Raw genomic sequence first — 16048 nt, 5'->3', positions numbered from 1 at the left:
CTCCTAGCGCGACGGAGGATTTCGGCACCCAGTTTTACAGCTGAATGCCATACACAGCACTTGCTGGTGGTCTACCCTTCGCTTGCGGCTGCACAACAGATGGTGTGGACCAGTCAAAACATTATGGAATAAGAGTATGCGGCCCAGTTTACGGAAAGCGCCGAGATGCATCGGTCGCTGACGGATCTCCATGGACACCGTTATACACAAACAACGCCATATTGGTTGTTGCTACTGCACTTTGATTCCACGTCTGTGTTGACATTTTGTTCTTTTGTCCGCACGTATCTAACGTTCTGCAGAATGTATGCCTCTGTTGCGTTTGTCCCTCATCAAGGTATCTTGTCGTGGTGTCTGAATTAAATAAATTTTGCTTTTTATGTGTATTTCGTAGGTTTCAACTAGATGCCCACATGTAATCCAATCCAATGTCGAATCGTGTCATGAAGAATCGAAAATAATAAGTTACTGACAGACTCATTAACAGAACGTTTATGTACTTCGCCAGTCCCTTGTATAGTTTCACGCACCAGTGTGTATCTTGTATCTGATTTGTTTTTGTGAGAAAATGATGTAGATGGATGTGAATTCCACCCATTTTCATTTCAGCAGGCAGGAGACCCCTTGTTGATGTATCTCAGCGAATTGATTTTTTGTTATCATTTCTCTATATCAAACCTTATTAGGGATTAAGTTAAGACGTATGCAGATGCATGTCCTCTGGCTAATATGAGATCTAGTGTCAATGTAACTAAGTTTCAGGGAAAACTTAAAGTGTACATTATAGAACAGCATAACATAATCACCATTCTTCCAATACTCTCAGTCTATATCTGTTATTTTGGGGATTTTTACCACTATAATACAAAATATACCATACAAATTTAACATGACAAGAACTTCCCACCACTTTTGCGTGCTTACACTATGTAATTCTATAGCAATGTCCAATAATTTCTTCTGAAAATCCCATCCAGATTAAGGAAGAAATTTCCCCCATTCACTTGACCATTTGCTCCAGAAGTGATCCCTGATATGTGCATATATTTCTATTTATTCCATTCCAGCTGTGGAAGACCTCCACAGGTTTAGGACCTACCAGGCCCCTGTCTCCCACCAGACTCTCCTAGTCCCTGATCCTGTAGGTCATCTATAGGTTCATGTTGATGGAATGTGTCGTATTCTTTAGAATTAACAATACAAGATATGGAGTACTATCCATTTTATTGACGTAAATATGGAATCTTATAAATGTATCAAGAAAAAGATGATGGTTTAGTCACAATGTACTATAACAAAGTGTAACAGTGTCATAAAGCAGGGGTTCAAAAATACCATCGCCCGACGCCCGGGGCTAGTCAATTTTCATTTCGGACGATAAAATGATGATGTCTTACTTGTCCGTGGGCTACTAGAAGATTTCCACTTATGGTTTCAAAGTGAAAATAAACTTACATTTCTGTTCATATCTGCTCTAAACGTAGCCATTAAACGTCGCAATGAAAGTTACTTTCTTAAAGTCACTTGCCCTGTGGCAAGTGGCTTTTGCAACAAATTTTGAACCCCTGCAAAGCATCACATACTGACATATATAATAATCTTGGATTCCCTACCAAATTTCTGGTTCGTCAAACTTGAAATAATCAACCTATATCATATACATGTATATCCATGTAGATTCACAGCTGTTCAGCAGTTTTTGAAATTTTCGAGTGACCCCCCAAAGCGTTCTTCCCACCGCAAGCTAGAAACATTGTTTCCTACCACAAAGAAATTCTTTGTACCATGCCTTTAGCTAAGATCGCACAACACGTGTTTGTAAAGCAACGTAAGGAATAGTGTATAAGATTTTTGTGATTTTTAGGACAGCGAATACAATGAAAATGACTAGCATTATTTTACCATTGCTTCAGAAACATAGACTCTAATATCATATGATGATAACAATACAATGGACAGAGGAGTACAATTTTTAGGAGTTTCATATTCATGATTGTGAGGAGGTGGCTTGCATATCTTGATACAACGTAGTACAGATGTCGAAATTTTCATGTGTTTTAATACGCGCTATTTGGTATAAACTATCGATAAGCACCGTGACTGGTTTCAATGATTGAACCAATTCTATTTCCCTCTCTGTAAGCGCCCCGGTGTCTTCACCATCACCGTCAACCCACTCTACTCCCTGCCTGACCCCCTGACCTCCCTCCCCGTCCCTGCCTCCAGAGCCCGTCCTCAAGTTGTGGAGATGCATCTTGGTGAAGAATCCCAACAGCCCCAGTCGTGCTCGGCTGTCCTTGTGTCTTGTGTGAAACGCATGTTCCAGAGTTTCTTCACACAGAGATAGACTTGGATGTGTGTGCTGTGTCTCTGTTGTGTGAACTGATAGTTTTTGGACCTTTCGGACAAACCATTTGGACTATTTGGGCTCTAATTTGGGCTATAATATGCTTATTGTTTCATACGTGAATTAAAATCGCTTAATAGTGTACCCTGCTGCTTCGAAAACGTCGTATATATTCGCGTGTTACAGATTGATATTCTGATGTAGAATACTGATGGGAGCTGGGATTTTCAGTTTCAAGAAAAAATAATTGTGTGTAAAATATTCAACCTCCATACATAATCCCAGTATCTCCCACCTCCTTCGAATAGTACATAATTATTAATTACATATTTGTTGGGCATTCCTTAATTTTTCCTCCACACAAAAAACATCTGAGTACGTTTAGGTATTACCCGCATATAGTTCCTCCCTAGAACACCGCAGACTGGATAACACACTCGCTGTTAACGATTTGTCGACGGGTAATTCCAGATTAATTGTTTCTACCTTGTTACAGTTATTTGTCGTAAGAGGCACTCTGAAAATGAGATTTCTCATATCTCGTTACCAGTAAACACCGTGAACTTTCAACGCGAGAACACTTATATGCCATAAGAAGCAACTGAATGGATTGTTTTACTTGGTGAATCAGTGCGATCGTGCCCAAATTGGCGTCGTTTGTGACTCATTATGTCAACCACTGGATTTTCTGTTTCCGTGACTGGCTGCTGTCCCATAGCTAGAATGCTGAGTGTAGCTACCATTATATATAAAAAAGACTGGGCTTACTCATGATTTTTGCTATGAAAGATGGGCAGGCACTCAATACACTCTGAATATATAGCTTTGCAACCTATCGGGCGGCTTACACGAAGAAATGGCTTGCTACGCGCCTGGCGTTTTAGAAACTAGATAACACGTTTATTCCGCGCCTGATTTTTAATTCCCTGCAATATGCAACCAGTGCTGCTTAGGGGAGGCTTACACTTTCTTCCTACCGGGTACCCATTCACTGAACACACAAACACACAAACACGAGTGAGTGAGTGAGTGACTTTAGTTTCTCGCCACTTTCAGCAATATTCCAGCTATAGCCATATGACGGCGGTCTGTAAATAATCGATTCGGGACTAGACAATCCAGTGATCAGCAACACTGGCATCGATCTACGCAACTGGGATACGATGACCACCCGATCCCGTCAGTCGCCTTTTACGGCAAGCATGGGCTACAGAAGACCAATTCTAAACCGGATCTTCAAGGGTATTAATTTTACGAACCGAAGTAGTATATAGGTACATGTTGAATGTGAACTGTCATAGGAGGGGGAGGTGTATATAACTGAAATCTCGTGAAATCTCTGACCTAATGCGTGTGCCGTTAATCCGTGTACTGCTGTGCTGCTGGAATCCTGGCTGTCTAGTTAATTCTCAGACGTTCATTCAGAAAAACGAAGGGTCTGAGAGGATTGCAGTCTCGCCACTGATTCAGCCTCTCACTTTGCAATTTAACAGTATTGTACAGTATTGAATTTTCTACTCCGTGTTTAAAATTAGAGACTGGTTCGGAAAGCAGAAAGTGCTAAAAGTATTTAAAATGTAGTCGCCTTTTTTCATTTATAAACTGCAGTGGCACGAAAAGTTATACTGACAGCTGTATGTAACACAGTCAGTGTATTGATATGTCGGCAATCGGATAACGAGTCCGACTTTTCACATCAAATGACCACACATCACACCAAGCAATGTTTTAAATGAAAAATCTTGAAAATTTGGAAGACTGTGATTAAGTTTGTTTTTCGCCGCTTTTAGCAATGTTCCAGCAATATCACGGCGGGGGACACCAGAAATGTGCTCCACTCATTGTACCCATGTGAGGAATCGAACCGGGTCTTCAGCGTGACCGTGGTTACTTATAAATTAGGGATGCTAAGTAACACTTTTGTTCATATATGTCGTTTTATCAATCAGTCGATGTTTACAAATTCCATCCTTGCATGGAAACACGTTTACGTTTCTGCACATTTCCATAATTTGAACTCAAATAATCTCTTGTCAGTGTTAAGCGTTTGACAACATCATCAATTTATTCAAACTGTTTCATAAGTAATCTGTGAAGTAAATTTTGCCCTGGCATTAGAATGTCCTGTGACTATAGCACAGTCAGTCAGTATTCTTCATTACCGATGTTACACACGCACGCATCCATGTCCACAACAGATGCACGCACGTACACACACGCACGCACGCACGCACGCACGCACGCACTCGGGTATGTGAGTGAGTATGGTTTCAGGGCTCTTTAATGTTTCACCAACATCAAGGCGGGGAATACCAGAAATGGGCTTCACACAAGGTAACCTATGTGGGGAATCGAACCCGGGTCTTCGGCGTGATAAACGAAGGCTTTGACCAATAGACAGCAAGTCAGTTGTTTTCAATGGATCTGTACTTGGTGTCTATCAGTGCGATGTTTTCGTCTGCAGTAAATGCAGCGCGTCAATATAACCAACACTTTGGTTTCCTGATATAACCAACACAGACATACACTTAAGTACATTTCCTCACTGATTTCCCGACGGACCTTGTTTTGACAAGAAGTTCGTATCGATTATTTAAAGTTGACATTGTGGCTCTAATGTTGCCTGAAAGCCAGTTGCACAAGATTTGACGCAGGTGTCGATTTCATTCTTTCATGCAATAACATTTGTGAAGGAATTAGCCGGCTCGTGCCCGGGGTATGGTAGGTGTGGGTTCGTAATTTCGTCGATCAGTTCACGAATCTGATTACTAGAGAACGAAAGAGGGCAGCTAAAGGTTCACCAGTTTCTTTCTATTGAGAGACAACACAAGTGTTCAATAGCAAGACTACCGCTGTCCTTTAGGTGTCCTTTTATATGTATCTCATAATTACGTTTCCAATCTCTCTCTCTCTCTCTCCTCTCTCTCTCTCTCTATCTCTCTCTCTCTCTCTCTCTCTCTCTCTCTCTCGTGCGCGCGCGCGTGTGTGTGTGTCAAAGCTAACCACGGTTCCACCTTTCCAGTGCCAGTTTATATTCCACCTTGTAGTGGTCCAGCCAACATTGGAAAGGTATGAGATACATGTCGGTCCATATCAGGTTCAATCACAGTAAATGTAAATCATAGAAAGCAAAAAGATTTGCATGTCTGTATTTCTCAACAACCTCTGTGACAATTTGATCCAGTTTCGACCTCAATGAGTTAAAACTTTCGATTTGCGTTCGCGTAAAGCAAATAGATTAAGCAAATAGGAAAGCACAGAATTCGCTTCAAAATCAAGCTGCCAGTTCTAAATCTTAAAAATAAAGTACGGGAAAAAATCGACTTTGAGAAACTTTCCCAAACAATTTTTCAACAGCAATGAATGGATTGGCAGTAACGGGCGCCAGTGTTTCCATGTTAAATTACAGTGATTGCAATGAATCAATAATCAGAGAATGACTACGGCAATGCCCCCTGATGGGATCTGGTTCTTTCCAAAAACAATTTACAAAATAAGTCCGTTTTTCATGTCGTTTTTATCTCTTACAGTTCTTTTCAACCCTTCTGAAAGTGGTGTGCCTACGATAGCCAGGAAACAAGGTTCTGGGGCTGGTGAATTACGTGATCGCTCGCCAACCTCAGATAAATGCTTTTCTTGTAATTCAAACTCTGCTTGAAATAGGAAATTTATTTGAAAACGTGCACTCTGATCAGTCTCTCGTGGAAGAAATGGTAGAAAACTGGAAAAATTACTTCTGAAGCAATTGTAAAATAACATGCTGTTTTATGCAAACGAAATTCTTCCCATGTTTTGACTGGCTACGCCATGCTTTTAAACATCATGAAATAGTTCCATCATTAGAGTAGAATATGTTATCTTTTTAGGAAAGAAATCTCTGTGCTATTATTTCTTGCATCAATTTGTAACTGTCTTGAATGTTTAAGCTAATGAAGTACATTAGTGTTTTGTAATAAGTTCTTACTCGGAGATTTCATGGTAATAGGAAGTCTGCCGCCATACCCTATGAATATATTCATAAAATAATTCAACTCATTTTTAGAACATTTTGGGAGCCTAACTTGCCTAAGCGAAATAGCATTATTCTCGGATTTTATTTACGTTTTTGTGAAGATGTATATCTTTAAAACGGAAAGAATGTTTCTGGAATTAAGTGTCTGTCTTGTACATCGGTCATTTTCGTAAGTTCCAAGTCAGGCATCCCTACATTAGATCATGCTAACGCTTCTATTCTGATTTCAGGATCGTTTTACTTATTTTCAAAAAGATGTCTTTATTTCTTTAGTTAAATTTGGCGAATCTTCCGCAATAAGGATTATTTCTGGGCGCGTTTTGGATTTTAGTTCAAAACGATTTGTGGGATTAAATGTCTGTCTAATACATCGGTTATTTATTTAAGTTCAAAGTCCCGTATTCCGGCAGTAAAGGATGCTAAAATAGTTCATTCAAGATCTGTCTCCCGTCGTTGATGCAGCACGTTCTACTGAGAGAAGCATGGGTCACGATCGTCTCGTTTACGGATTCTCGAAGCAGATCTTCAGCTGTCTTAGGCTATTTTGAATGCAAAACCACATCCCAGGCTGATCTCGGACAACTAGACATATCGAGCTATTTACGATAGAAATAGAACACATGTTCCACTTGTCCACACTGACCAATTATCGGGTATTTCTGAACACCCCAAGACTATTACAATAAAGACGGTCTGTCGTGCACCGCCCGAGGTCGTGACTGCCATGTTGCTGAACACACTCAGACGAATTTACCCGTCAGCTCATCAACTGAGACTTGACCGGTCAGGAAAGTGAAACAAACACCGTCAAGGACGTCTTCAAATAAATGCTTGGTGGACAAAAATACTGCCAATGATGGTGAGTCTGTGAATGGCTGGAACAGGATTATCACGATTTCAGCTGGCTTTGGGCAAACAGCGGCAGATTATGAACTTTTGTCTGAGTCGTTTCCCTCATGATCAGCTGTCATTGATGTTATGGATGACTGATATTTGGTCCGTCTTAAAATGATGATTTTGACATAAATTGATTCGGAGAAGCGGAATCAATAAAATCTCTGGAGGTTAAATACACAAGGGGGTTAAGGTTATATACACAAGGGAGGTAATTGTTATTTGTCTGACTGTACATATTATACATTGATTATTTTGCCGGTAGAATGAAAATAGGACAAATAGGAATGAATGGATCCACACTGCGCACACAAATACTGTTCCTTCATGGTCACTATTTCTGTTTGTGCTATGTTGGTTAAAGCCGCGTTGAGCAATATTACAGTTATGCGGCAGGCGTCTGTAAGTAATTAGGTCTGCAAGAATCCAGTGATCAACAGCATGAACATCGATCTACGCATTTGGGAAATGATCGTCATAATAAAACCATTTGTGTGTCTTTTAATGATTTTCCAACATAACATCAAAGAATCGAAGGATATATTGTATGTGTTCAACATTTCGAATAATACATGACAAATATTACTAATACAGTGAGTAATATACAACAGACCCAATAAATTTTAGTGGTGATGAACGACCACAGTATTGTCGTTATGCATGAGAAAGGCGATGAAAAACGAATAAGTATATGAAGCGGCTGTAAAATACACGACTCTCGAGTATTACCCTGTCACAAGTAAATGATTAAATCTGTCTGCTGTCGCCGAATATAACGTTAATACCTACTTAACAGTGGACACAACCTGATGCTGGCGACACTTCAGAAGTCTGTAACCAGTCAATTGTTATACAGACACAAGATTTGTGAACGGAAGCACCAATATCCCTCACATACCAGTGTTTATGCACAAGGATCAAAGGATAGACAGACGACCCCAGCTGCAGCTGTTGATACCAATAGTACTCTGTCCATACGACTAACTTATAGACGCTCGATTTAATCTACTGGAGCTCAAGTATACCATTTGCCTAGCAACGCACAGGAAGGTCGTCCATAACTACAATATTTTCCAACAGTCTATCCTGATTCGCATCAAAAATATATCCAAAAATGATAACACCGTTTTCAGCTGTCATTTCAATTTATCCTTTGTCGTAAAAGTGCCATGTTTGTCGGCTGCAAAACAAGAACTGCAGCTTAAGTCAGATGGTTTGCCAACAGCTGCTACTGGTTACATGCAAACTGCATACAACTGCTGTGGTCTAGAATCATTGGAACCGGTTAGAATCTAAATATCTTTTCCTTTTTCGACGCCAAATTCGGGCATGTCCATCTGCATATATATTTCGATCATCAGTGGAGGGTACGAGAGCCCGGTCGATCTTCACACCCATAGGAAATGATCGTGATAACGATTCCATGGAATGGAAATGTATGTCCCCACTGCAGATGAGTAAAACCCTGAACACCACTGACGTTCCGCCGGTCATTTCTGAGTGTAGTGGCAGTCACGAAATAATGATGTCTATTCATGAGAAACATGTCTTTCCGCTACGTGGTTGCACGCTGTCGACCACCTGCAAGTGTACCCCCAGGTTTTCCGTCGAGACGTGTGGAAGCGGTTATGTTCCCTGCAGATCATACCATTCTGACATCAAAGACATGCGCACGCATGCGTATGTGTCTGAGCGATTCATGTCTTTGACGCCGTGGAGGCGTAGGAGCATTCATCGGCTACGCCACGTAATTGGGTGATCGAGTGTGCAGCAATTTAATGTTCGATAGCCTGTATGTCAGTTGTTTTAAAGACAGGAGCAATCATAAAAGGCTGGCACAAAAGGCTGGTCGTAAAAGTCAAAACATCGATGAAAGCATGCACATCGGAATAGTTCAGTACATATCACGGATACAATAAATACATTTCATAAAACGTTTAGAATGAACTGCTCTAAAACTTAAAATAGACAAAAATAGATTCATTCACAATTTACAAAACAAAGATTTCTTCTATATTTTAAAAAATCAAATGTCTTCTAATACTGGAAATGAAGTATGCCAGTCAATATTTTTCAATACTACTGATATTTCCACATTAAATTGTTTATGCCAAGTCCCAGACATGTTATCAAAGAAGAACAAAAGCCAAATGATGGCATTCACTAGTTAGAAAGCAACTTCATCAAACCTTTCGAGACTAGCGACTGAACGCAAGAAAATGAGGAATTGTCCAATGGATGGTTGGAATTGTACGACAGTGCTCTTCCAACTGATTACGAGAATACTCTCCTGTTTCAAACGTTATCCCATTGACGCAAAAGATAAGAGTTGACATTAAAGGAGCCAGTCGTAGACTAAATAATATTCTTGATCAACAGCCTGTGTTATTCCGGGAACAGTGGGGTGAGTGAATGTCGGAGAGTGATGAACGCTTGTGCATCGTAACCCTAGGTCTCGGCTACCTATTCTCTAAACGTTCGTAACAATTCGAACTTCCTAAGCGCATTCTTGACATATTGGCTACGATCAAAGTTAAGAAATTTCAGGGCTACGAACGTTTAGAGAACAAAGGCCTTTTAAGCATTCGTAGCGCTTTTGACAGGGCCTATAGTAAACGATACATTTACGAAAGGTCGTAACGTTACGAACACTGGGTGGTCTTTACGCAGCAGTCAGCAATATGATAACTATATCACGGCGCCCTTTACGGGACAGGCCCCAGGGGATACAGACCAGTTCTTATTAGTCGGAAAAACGTCCAACATCGTCAGGTTGTAATTACACCCTATCAATCAAGTCAGGGAGCTTGACCACTTGATCCGTTTAGTTGCGTGTTATGATGAGTATGGCTTGCTTTGACCAGCTATGACCGGAAGCTACATAGATTAAGTACAAGATGGACGTGGATGCTTTGTGCAACTTCCATCCCCAGAGCCTTTAAATAATCGACCCTGGACAGACCACATAAGGAAAAAGGCACCAGATATCAACAGCAACAACCAATTATTGATCCTCGATACATCTCTCAGTAAACAAGTGTGTTTCTTTCAAATCTGAAACGGGAAGCCTTGGGTTCGATTCCCCACATCACTACAAAGCGTGACGTGTCTGGTTTCCCCTGTAATGATATTGCCGAACATTGCTAAAATGGGCGTAACACAAGACTCATTCACATTCAATGAAACCAGGTGGTGGCAACATCTGGTCAGTAAGACATATTGGATAGAAACCCCACATTTCTCCACAGATATCATTGCTGCAGATTTGTTTTGAGCTGAACGATCGTCCTAATGGAATTAACACCAGGCTGAATCAATGAATGAGTTTAGTTTTACGCCGCTTTTAGTAATATTTCAGCAATATCACAGTGGGGGCACCAGAAATGGCCTTCACACATTGTGCCCATGTAGGGAATAGAGCCCAGGGCTTCGTTTCAGATTTGTGTAGTGAGAGATGTATCGAGATGTATCCAACAACTGGTTGTTGACGTTGATACCGATTGCCTTTATTGCCTTATCTGGTCGGTCGCCATAACTACTAGGCCTCCCCTCCGCCCCAACACCAGGCTGAAGGCGAGCGAACGCTTGAACCACGAGGCTACCCACTCAGTCTATGATAGACTGACCTAAACGTTTCATTAAGTAGGCACAATATTCACCATTCTTGTTCCTTGTGGTAAATATTGTCGATATATATTATGTCCTTGCTTTGCCAATAGAAGCTGGCATTAATTTAATAAGCTTATTGGAGAGGGCTGTTAGTTTCTTCTTTTAGCGTCCCCTTCTCGATACAATGCCACTCGATGCATCCATGTTTACTCCCGGGATCACGGTGATCGAGATAACTGCTAGGCTAGGTTGTTTAATGCGCTTAATATGGTTACAGATGCACCATCATATAACTAACATAGTTTGTTGAGAGCGATCTTATCACATTAAAATAATCGTAACTCACGTTGAATACAGCCATACCAAATCGCAACATTCGTAAGCCTATGATAAACTATTGAGTTACGATAGGTCATACAAGACGCTATTATGGATGACAACCTCTTTAATTCTTTTAACACGACGTTTCAAGGCTAATTGTTGCCCCTTCGTCGGGTGGATAATGAGCATAGGTAACATTGCAGAATATACGATAGGTCGTAAAGTGGATACGAATATTCTGTGAACTGGGACCCAGGATTTACCAGTATCTGTTGTGTCAGTATATAACGCATATAGCATTAAGGAACGTCATTATACCCTAGATCACATGCACAGACTATAATTACGACTCATAAACTAATATCCATGTTATGCTGACACGGATCCCAAACTACTGATACCATGGTTAGGTTTGTATAACAATGAACTGACTGTCTCTCTACTGAAGCAGATCTAGTCAGGTTACGTTCTGCATTCCAGGGGCCCAACAAAAGGGACACAGGGGAAGGTAATACAAAATACAAACCATGAGAAGGTTCGCGTAAAATGTGCCAGTCGTTAACAGGCAACGATATGAAATAAAAAAATATTATTATTATTATTTGGTTTTGTTTAGCAAGATTTTCAGTAAGTTTTGTTTAACGTCATATCGGCAATAGTACAGCTATATCTCGCCAGGAGTCTGCTATGCGGAATACCGGTAACTGAGAACACGAGCGTCTTTCCACACTGGTACGTTACTGACACACCGCATCCCATTTAGACAGCCCCGTGAAACACCCAGGTCATGATCCGAGAGGTACCTTAAACCCCGTGTCATAACTGGTCTTTAGAAACCATTGCTTGTTGAAAGGGGCGACTACCGTGATTGGGAACTCTGCACTCTGTGTGCTATGTGCTATATTTTTTTTAAAGTTCCAGAGTTCTTTTATTCTTTTCCAGGTTTCTTCAAAAGGTATGTATTGCAATGTGGGTGAAATTCTAGACACGGATAAACGAACACTTGTACTTTCATGCTTCCCCTTATTAGTTTCTACGGGTATGTAACTCTTGTTACATTTGACCACTTGTAACACGTTAACTAAAATACTTAATTGGATATTTGGTAAAGTCTAAAAATTATCAAAAACCTATAATCTTAAAATAACAGTGGTAAGCTTATGGTAGGAGCGGTTTATACTAATCGACAAAGTAACGACCCAATCCCCTGTGACGTCGACAGACAAGCCCAGTTACGCCGACTGTCCCAGCAGGCAACACAGTTTAGTGTTATACACAGCGGCACAGATAAACATCCAGAATTTGAGTTAATGGACAGTTTTTACAGTTTATATCAGCGTGAATAGACCACAACGTTACCAGAAATACCACAGACAGATTTAGCATCTTTTAATACTCCACTATACTACGTCAATCGATCTTTTTTTCATTCTATGTTTTCGAAGTACCCTTTATTTTTATTCTCCTAAATCAGATTTTATAGAACCGATAATAGCTGCAGTGTTATTTTCGTTCCGGATTCTGGGGTGATCTGACGTTTCTAATACTGATCCCACAAACAAGGGCTTGCGTTTAGTAAATGCGGTTGGAGCTCTAAGATAAGACTCCATTCCTGCACTGCCAGAAATCGATAGACTGAGTTAGGTATCTGATAAGGCTCTTCCCTTATAGACTTGCGATATCTTTGGGACGTATAATAACACTTTAGCCCCATCCAAACAGTTAAGTCCTCGAATTTAAATGGCGTTTAGAGAGGAGAAAATCGTTGAAAGGAATTATCTATATTAGTTCCGTCGCAAAAAATGAAAACCAATCCTTTCGCCAATATTGTCGGTGGTGGTATCGATTTCGAAGTGTAAAGCTAACATTAAAGCTAGAAATTTAGAATCTGTTTTGCAAGTAAAGTCGCAGTTTTATTACGAATCAATAGAAGATGGAATAGTTATGGCCGCACACAAGACACTCCATGGCATGTGTAATCACTGAACCAGTCTACACTCACATAACATCATTTCAGAGACAAGCAAATATTCATGAGGCACATACGATGGTTGATACAATAACGTCTTCACAGCAGTTCCTTCTTAGAATTCCTATCGTTCCAGATGAAAGGACAATACGATCTTTGAGACAATCACATGTGACGGAACAATGGCAAGTCTATATGCGCCGAGACATCCTCGCAAAGTGGAACTGCATTAAGAATCGGAATATGCCAAAGATGACCTAAGTGATATCGACCTGCATCTCGCTACATGGCTGATATAGCTCTTCTCCAACCTTTGTCAGACCTGCATCTCGCTACATGGCTGATGTAGCTCTTCTCCAACCTTTGTCAGACCTGCATCTCGCTACATGGTTGTTGCAGCTCTTCTCCAACCTTTGTCAGCCTTTGTCTTCTTCAGAGCTATTCATTTCGACTAACTGATGTTTCATTCATGCTCCTCAGAAAATGGAATATTCAGATTTTTTAGAACAGTACTTTTACATATTTGTTTCTTTTATTATTTGCTTTTCTTGAAGTGGGATGATTCTCTTCAACTATGCGCCAGTCTTTTGTCTGGGTGTGATAAGAGGTTGAAGAATGCGTTTATGCTTGTGTCACAATAATTGTATGTTTTTTTATAAAAAAAAACTGGAAAAAGGAAGTGAGTGAGTATGGTTTTACCGTATTTACTGGCTTTAGCAATACTCTGGCAAAACCACGGCTATATACGGCTGAATACAAGAAATGGGCTTCAGTGGACTTGTATTCTTGTAAGCGAATCGAAGGGGAAAAGAATAACGACTATCGAAAATGTAAAATGTGCAAAATGGTCCGAAAAGCTACCTAAATGCTCACGCCTGAAGTGGTTTAATGTGCAATACGAGCCAAGAACCATCGTGGGTGTAAAATATTTCATTCCCGATGAAACTGAATTGAACTCTCTCAGCTCAATAATTCTGACAAATCACTGTGTGATTTACAGGGATATCATGAGATATGAGTTAGTTTGAGTGGTACCTTATGGTAGTTTTCACGTCGTATCGCCATCCCAGTCACATCTCAGTGGGGAATAACCTTATAATGGACTCTACTAATATGAGATATTGATCCTCTCTGTTTGGATCAACCAACCTTAAACAATCCAGGCTATATCCCACGATCCACATGGAATTTATGTAACGGTTGTTCTAAAACCTACAAGAAAACCCACACAATCTTATGATTTAGTCCATTCCAACTTGTTTCATTGACAAGTTTGGATGACACACCCAGTGCTGATTCATCAAAATGTCCTGACCGTCCTGTAGGTTCTGGAGCACTTCTCCCAGTTAAATCGTTCTTTCAGTCATACTGTTGTATTAACCTCGTTTCCCAGACCTCGATCGAAATTAATCTGATTTGTCTGTACCGTCGTCTATGGTGAGCGTATCCTCCCATGCTTTTACTGCTACATCCCCGTCATGTGGGTGGGAGAAGAGAGTGAGAGGGAAAAATCATTTCAGAGCTAATTAAACTATGTTCCCGACAGGTGCCAGTGAAGAGGCATCTTGTGTGCTTCGTGAATGAAGTTTCATGTGCCACAACAGAATCAGAAGGAAGAAAATTTATACACTAAATTGTCCTGCTATCCAGGTGTGATAATAGTGACAAAAATAATGTTGATAACAAGAAAGTATATTTGTTGAGGGTAAATACCAAATGCAAGGATTTCTAAATGTCAAAATGAAACTTTAAAATGAAAAGTGAGTGGGTCGTTTACCAGAATGCTATGAACAGTACATCAGATCTTGATAGCTAAATGTTGGAGGAAAAGCATAAACTGATGCATGTCTCTGACCTTTACCAGTTAGAGGAATACCTAAACAGGACATGTTGCTGACTGTTCTGTTTGATGTTAAACTGTGACACTACACAATATTGAAGTTCTATGGAGAAGTTTGGGAAAATGTGTCTGGACCAAACAACCATTGATTGATATCATGAGCATCAGTGTTGGGGATATGATGACATGCAAATTCATGTATCCCTATAATTGCCTAATACGGAAAGGACAGTGACCTCTCACAAGCACTGGCTCCTGAGGCCAGTTCTAATATGCAGCTGGGCCAAACATGATTCAAACACAGTTCACATGTTTCTACTGCCTCTCTGCACTAAGAAATTTGGTGGCCTCAGACACCGGCCTCCTGTAACCCTTCAATGTAGATACTGCACATCTCAATCTGTACATTTGGAAGAACATAATTACAGTGTATTATTATTTTACACAGAACAATTACTACCAATCACTAGAGATCATTAATGTGGCTCAATACTGGATTACTGATATTGATTACTGGAAACTTGTGCAGTTAGGTCTAAATAACATCTGATAAGCTTCAAAATATATGCAAAATACACACTAATTTGTGGCTGTGACTTTTAATTTTACACCGTCAGTAATATTCCTGATGTCTTGATGAGGAACACAAGAAATGGGATTCACACACTGCACCTAGGAGGAGAATCAAACCCAGGTTTTAAGCTTGATGAACTAATGCCTAATAACTACTATGACACCCCGCCATCTGAGGGAGTGAGTCCTCATGACAGGCATTTAAACAGAATTCCTGTCATATGATGGTTTTGCACTTTACAGTGGAAGGAATGTCTTCTTTGATGCTTATCTTATATATCTACACCTTGGGTGAACTCCAGGTCCAGCCAAACACTGCAGACAAACATACAAGCATGAATCTTAGAAACAGATAAACACTGGTCCCAATTTCAACTGAAATTTAGTGTAACTGTCCATCTAGTCCAGACAAGAAATAATAGGACACATTCATAAAAGAAACATATTTATTGAGGAAATCCATATTGGTCACAATGACTGAGG

General features: G+C 40.3%; 1 protein-coding gene across 1 annotated transcript; it reads left to right on the top strand.

Moving 5' to 3' along the window:
* The first annotated feature begins 303 nt into the window (after window positions 1-303).
* Window positions 304-2347, top strand: LOC137296765 (uncharacterized). The gene is made up of 3 exons (XM_067828611.1): window positions 304-337; window positions 1068-1141; window positions 2144-2347. The coding sequence occupies exons 1-3, from the start codon at window positions 304-306 to the stop codon at window positions 2345-2347; spliced, it is 312 nt and encodes a 103-aa protein (XP_067684712.1).
* Window positions 2348-16048: the final 13701 nt, after the last annotated feature.

This window comes from Haliotis asinina, chromosome 9, assembly GCF_037392515.1.
Source record: "Haliotis asinina isolate JCU_RB_2024 chromosome 9, JCU_Hal_asi_v2, whole genome shotgun sequence".
NCBI classification, from domain to species: Eukaryota; Metazoa; Mollusca; class Gastropoda; order Lepetellida; family Haliotidae; genus Haliotis; species Haliotis asinina.
Note: the sequence above shows the minus strand (reverse complement) of the source record. Positions and strands in the feature narration are given on the sequence as shown.

Bases quoted from the DNA above. Each gene is read 5' to 3' on its own strand.
- LOC137296765 (XM_067828611.1), top strand. From the start codon at position 304: ATGTATGCCTCTGTTGCGTTTGTCCCTCATCAAG. The intron at 338-1,067 runs GTATCTTGTCGT...ATTCCATTCCAG, and splicing joins TGCGTTTGTCCCTCATCAAG to CTGTGGAAGACCTCCACAGG. The intron at 1,142-2,143 runs GTAGGTCATCTA...CCTCTCTGTAAG, and splicing joins CTCTCCTAGTCCCTGATCCT to CGCCCCGGTGTCTTCACCAT.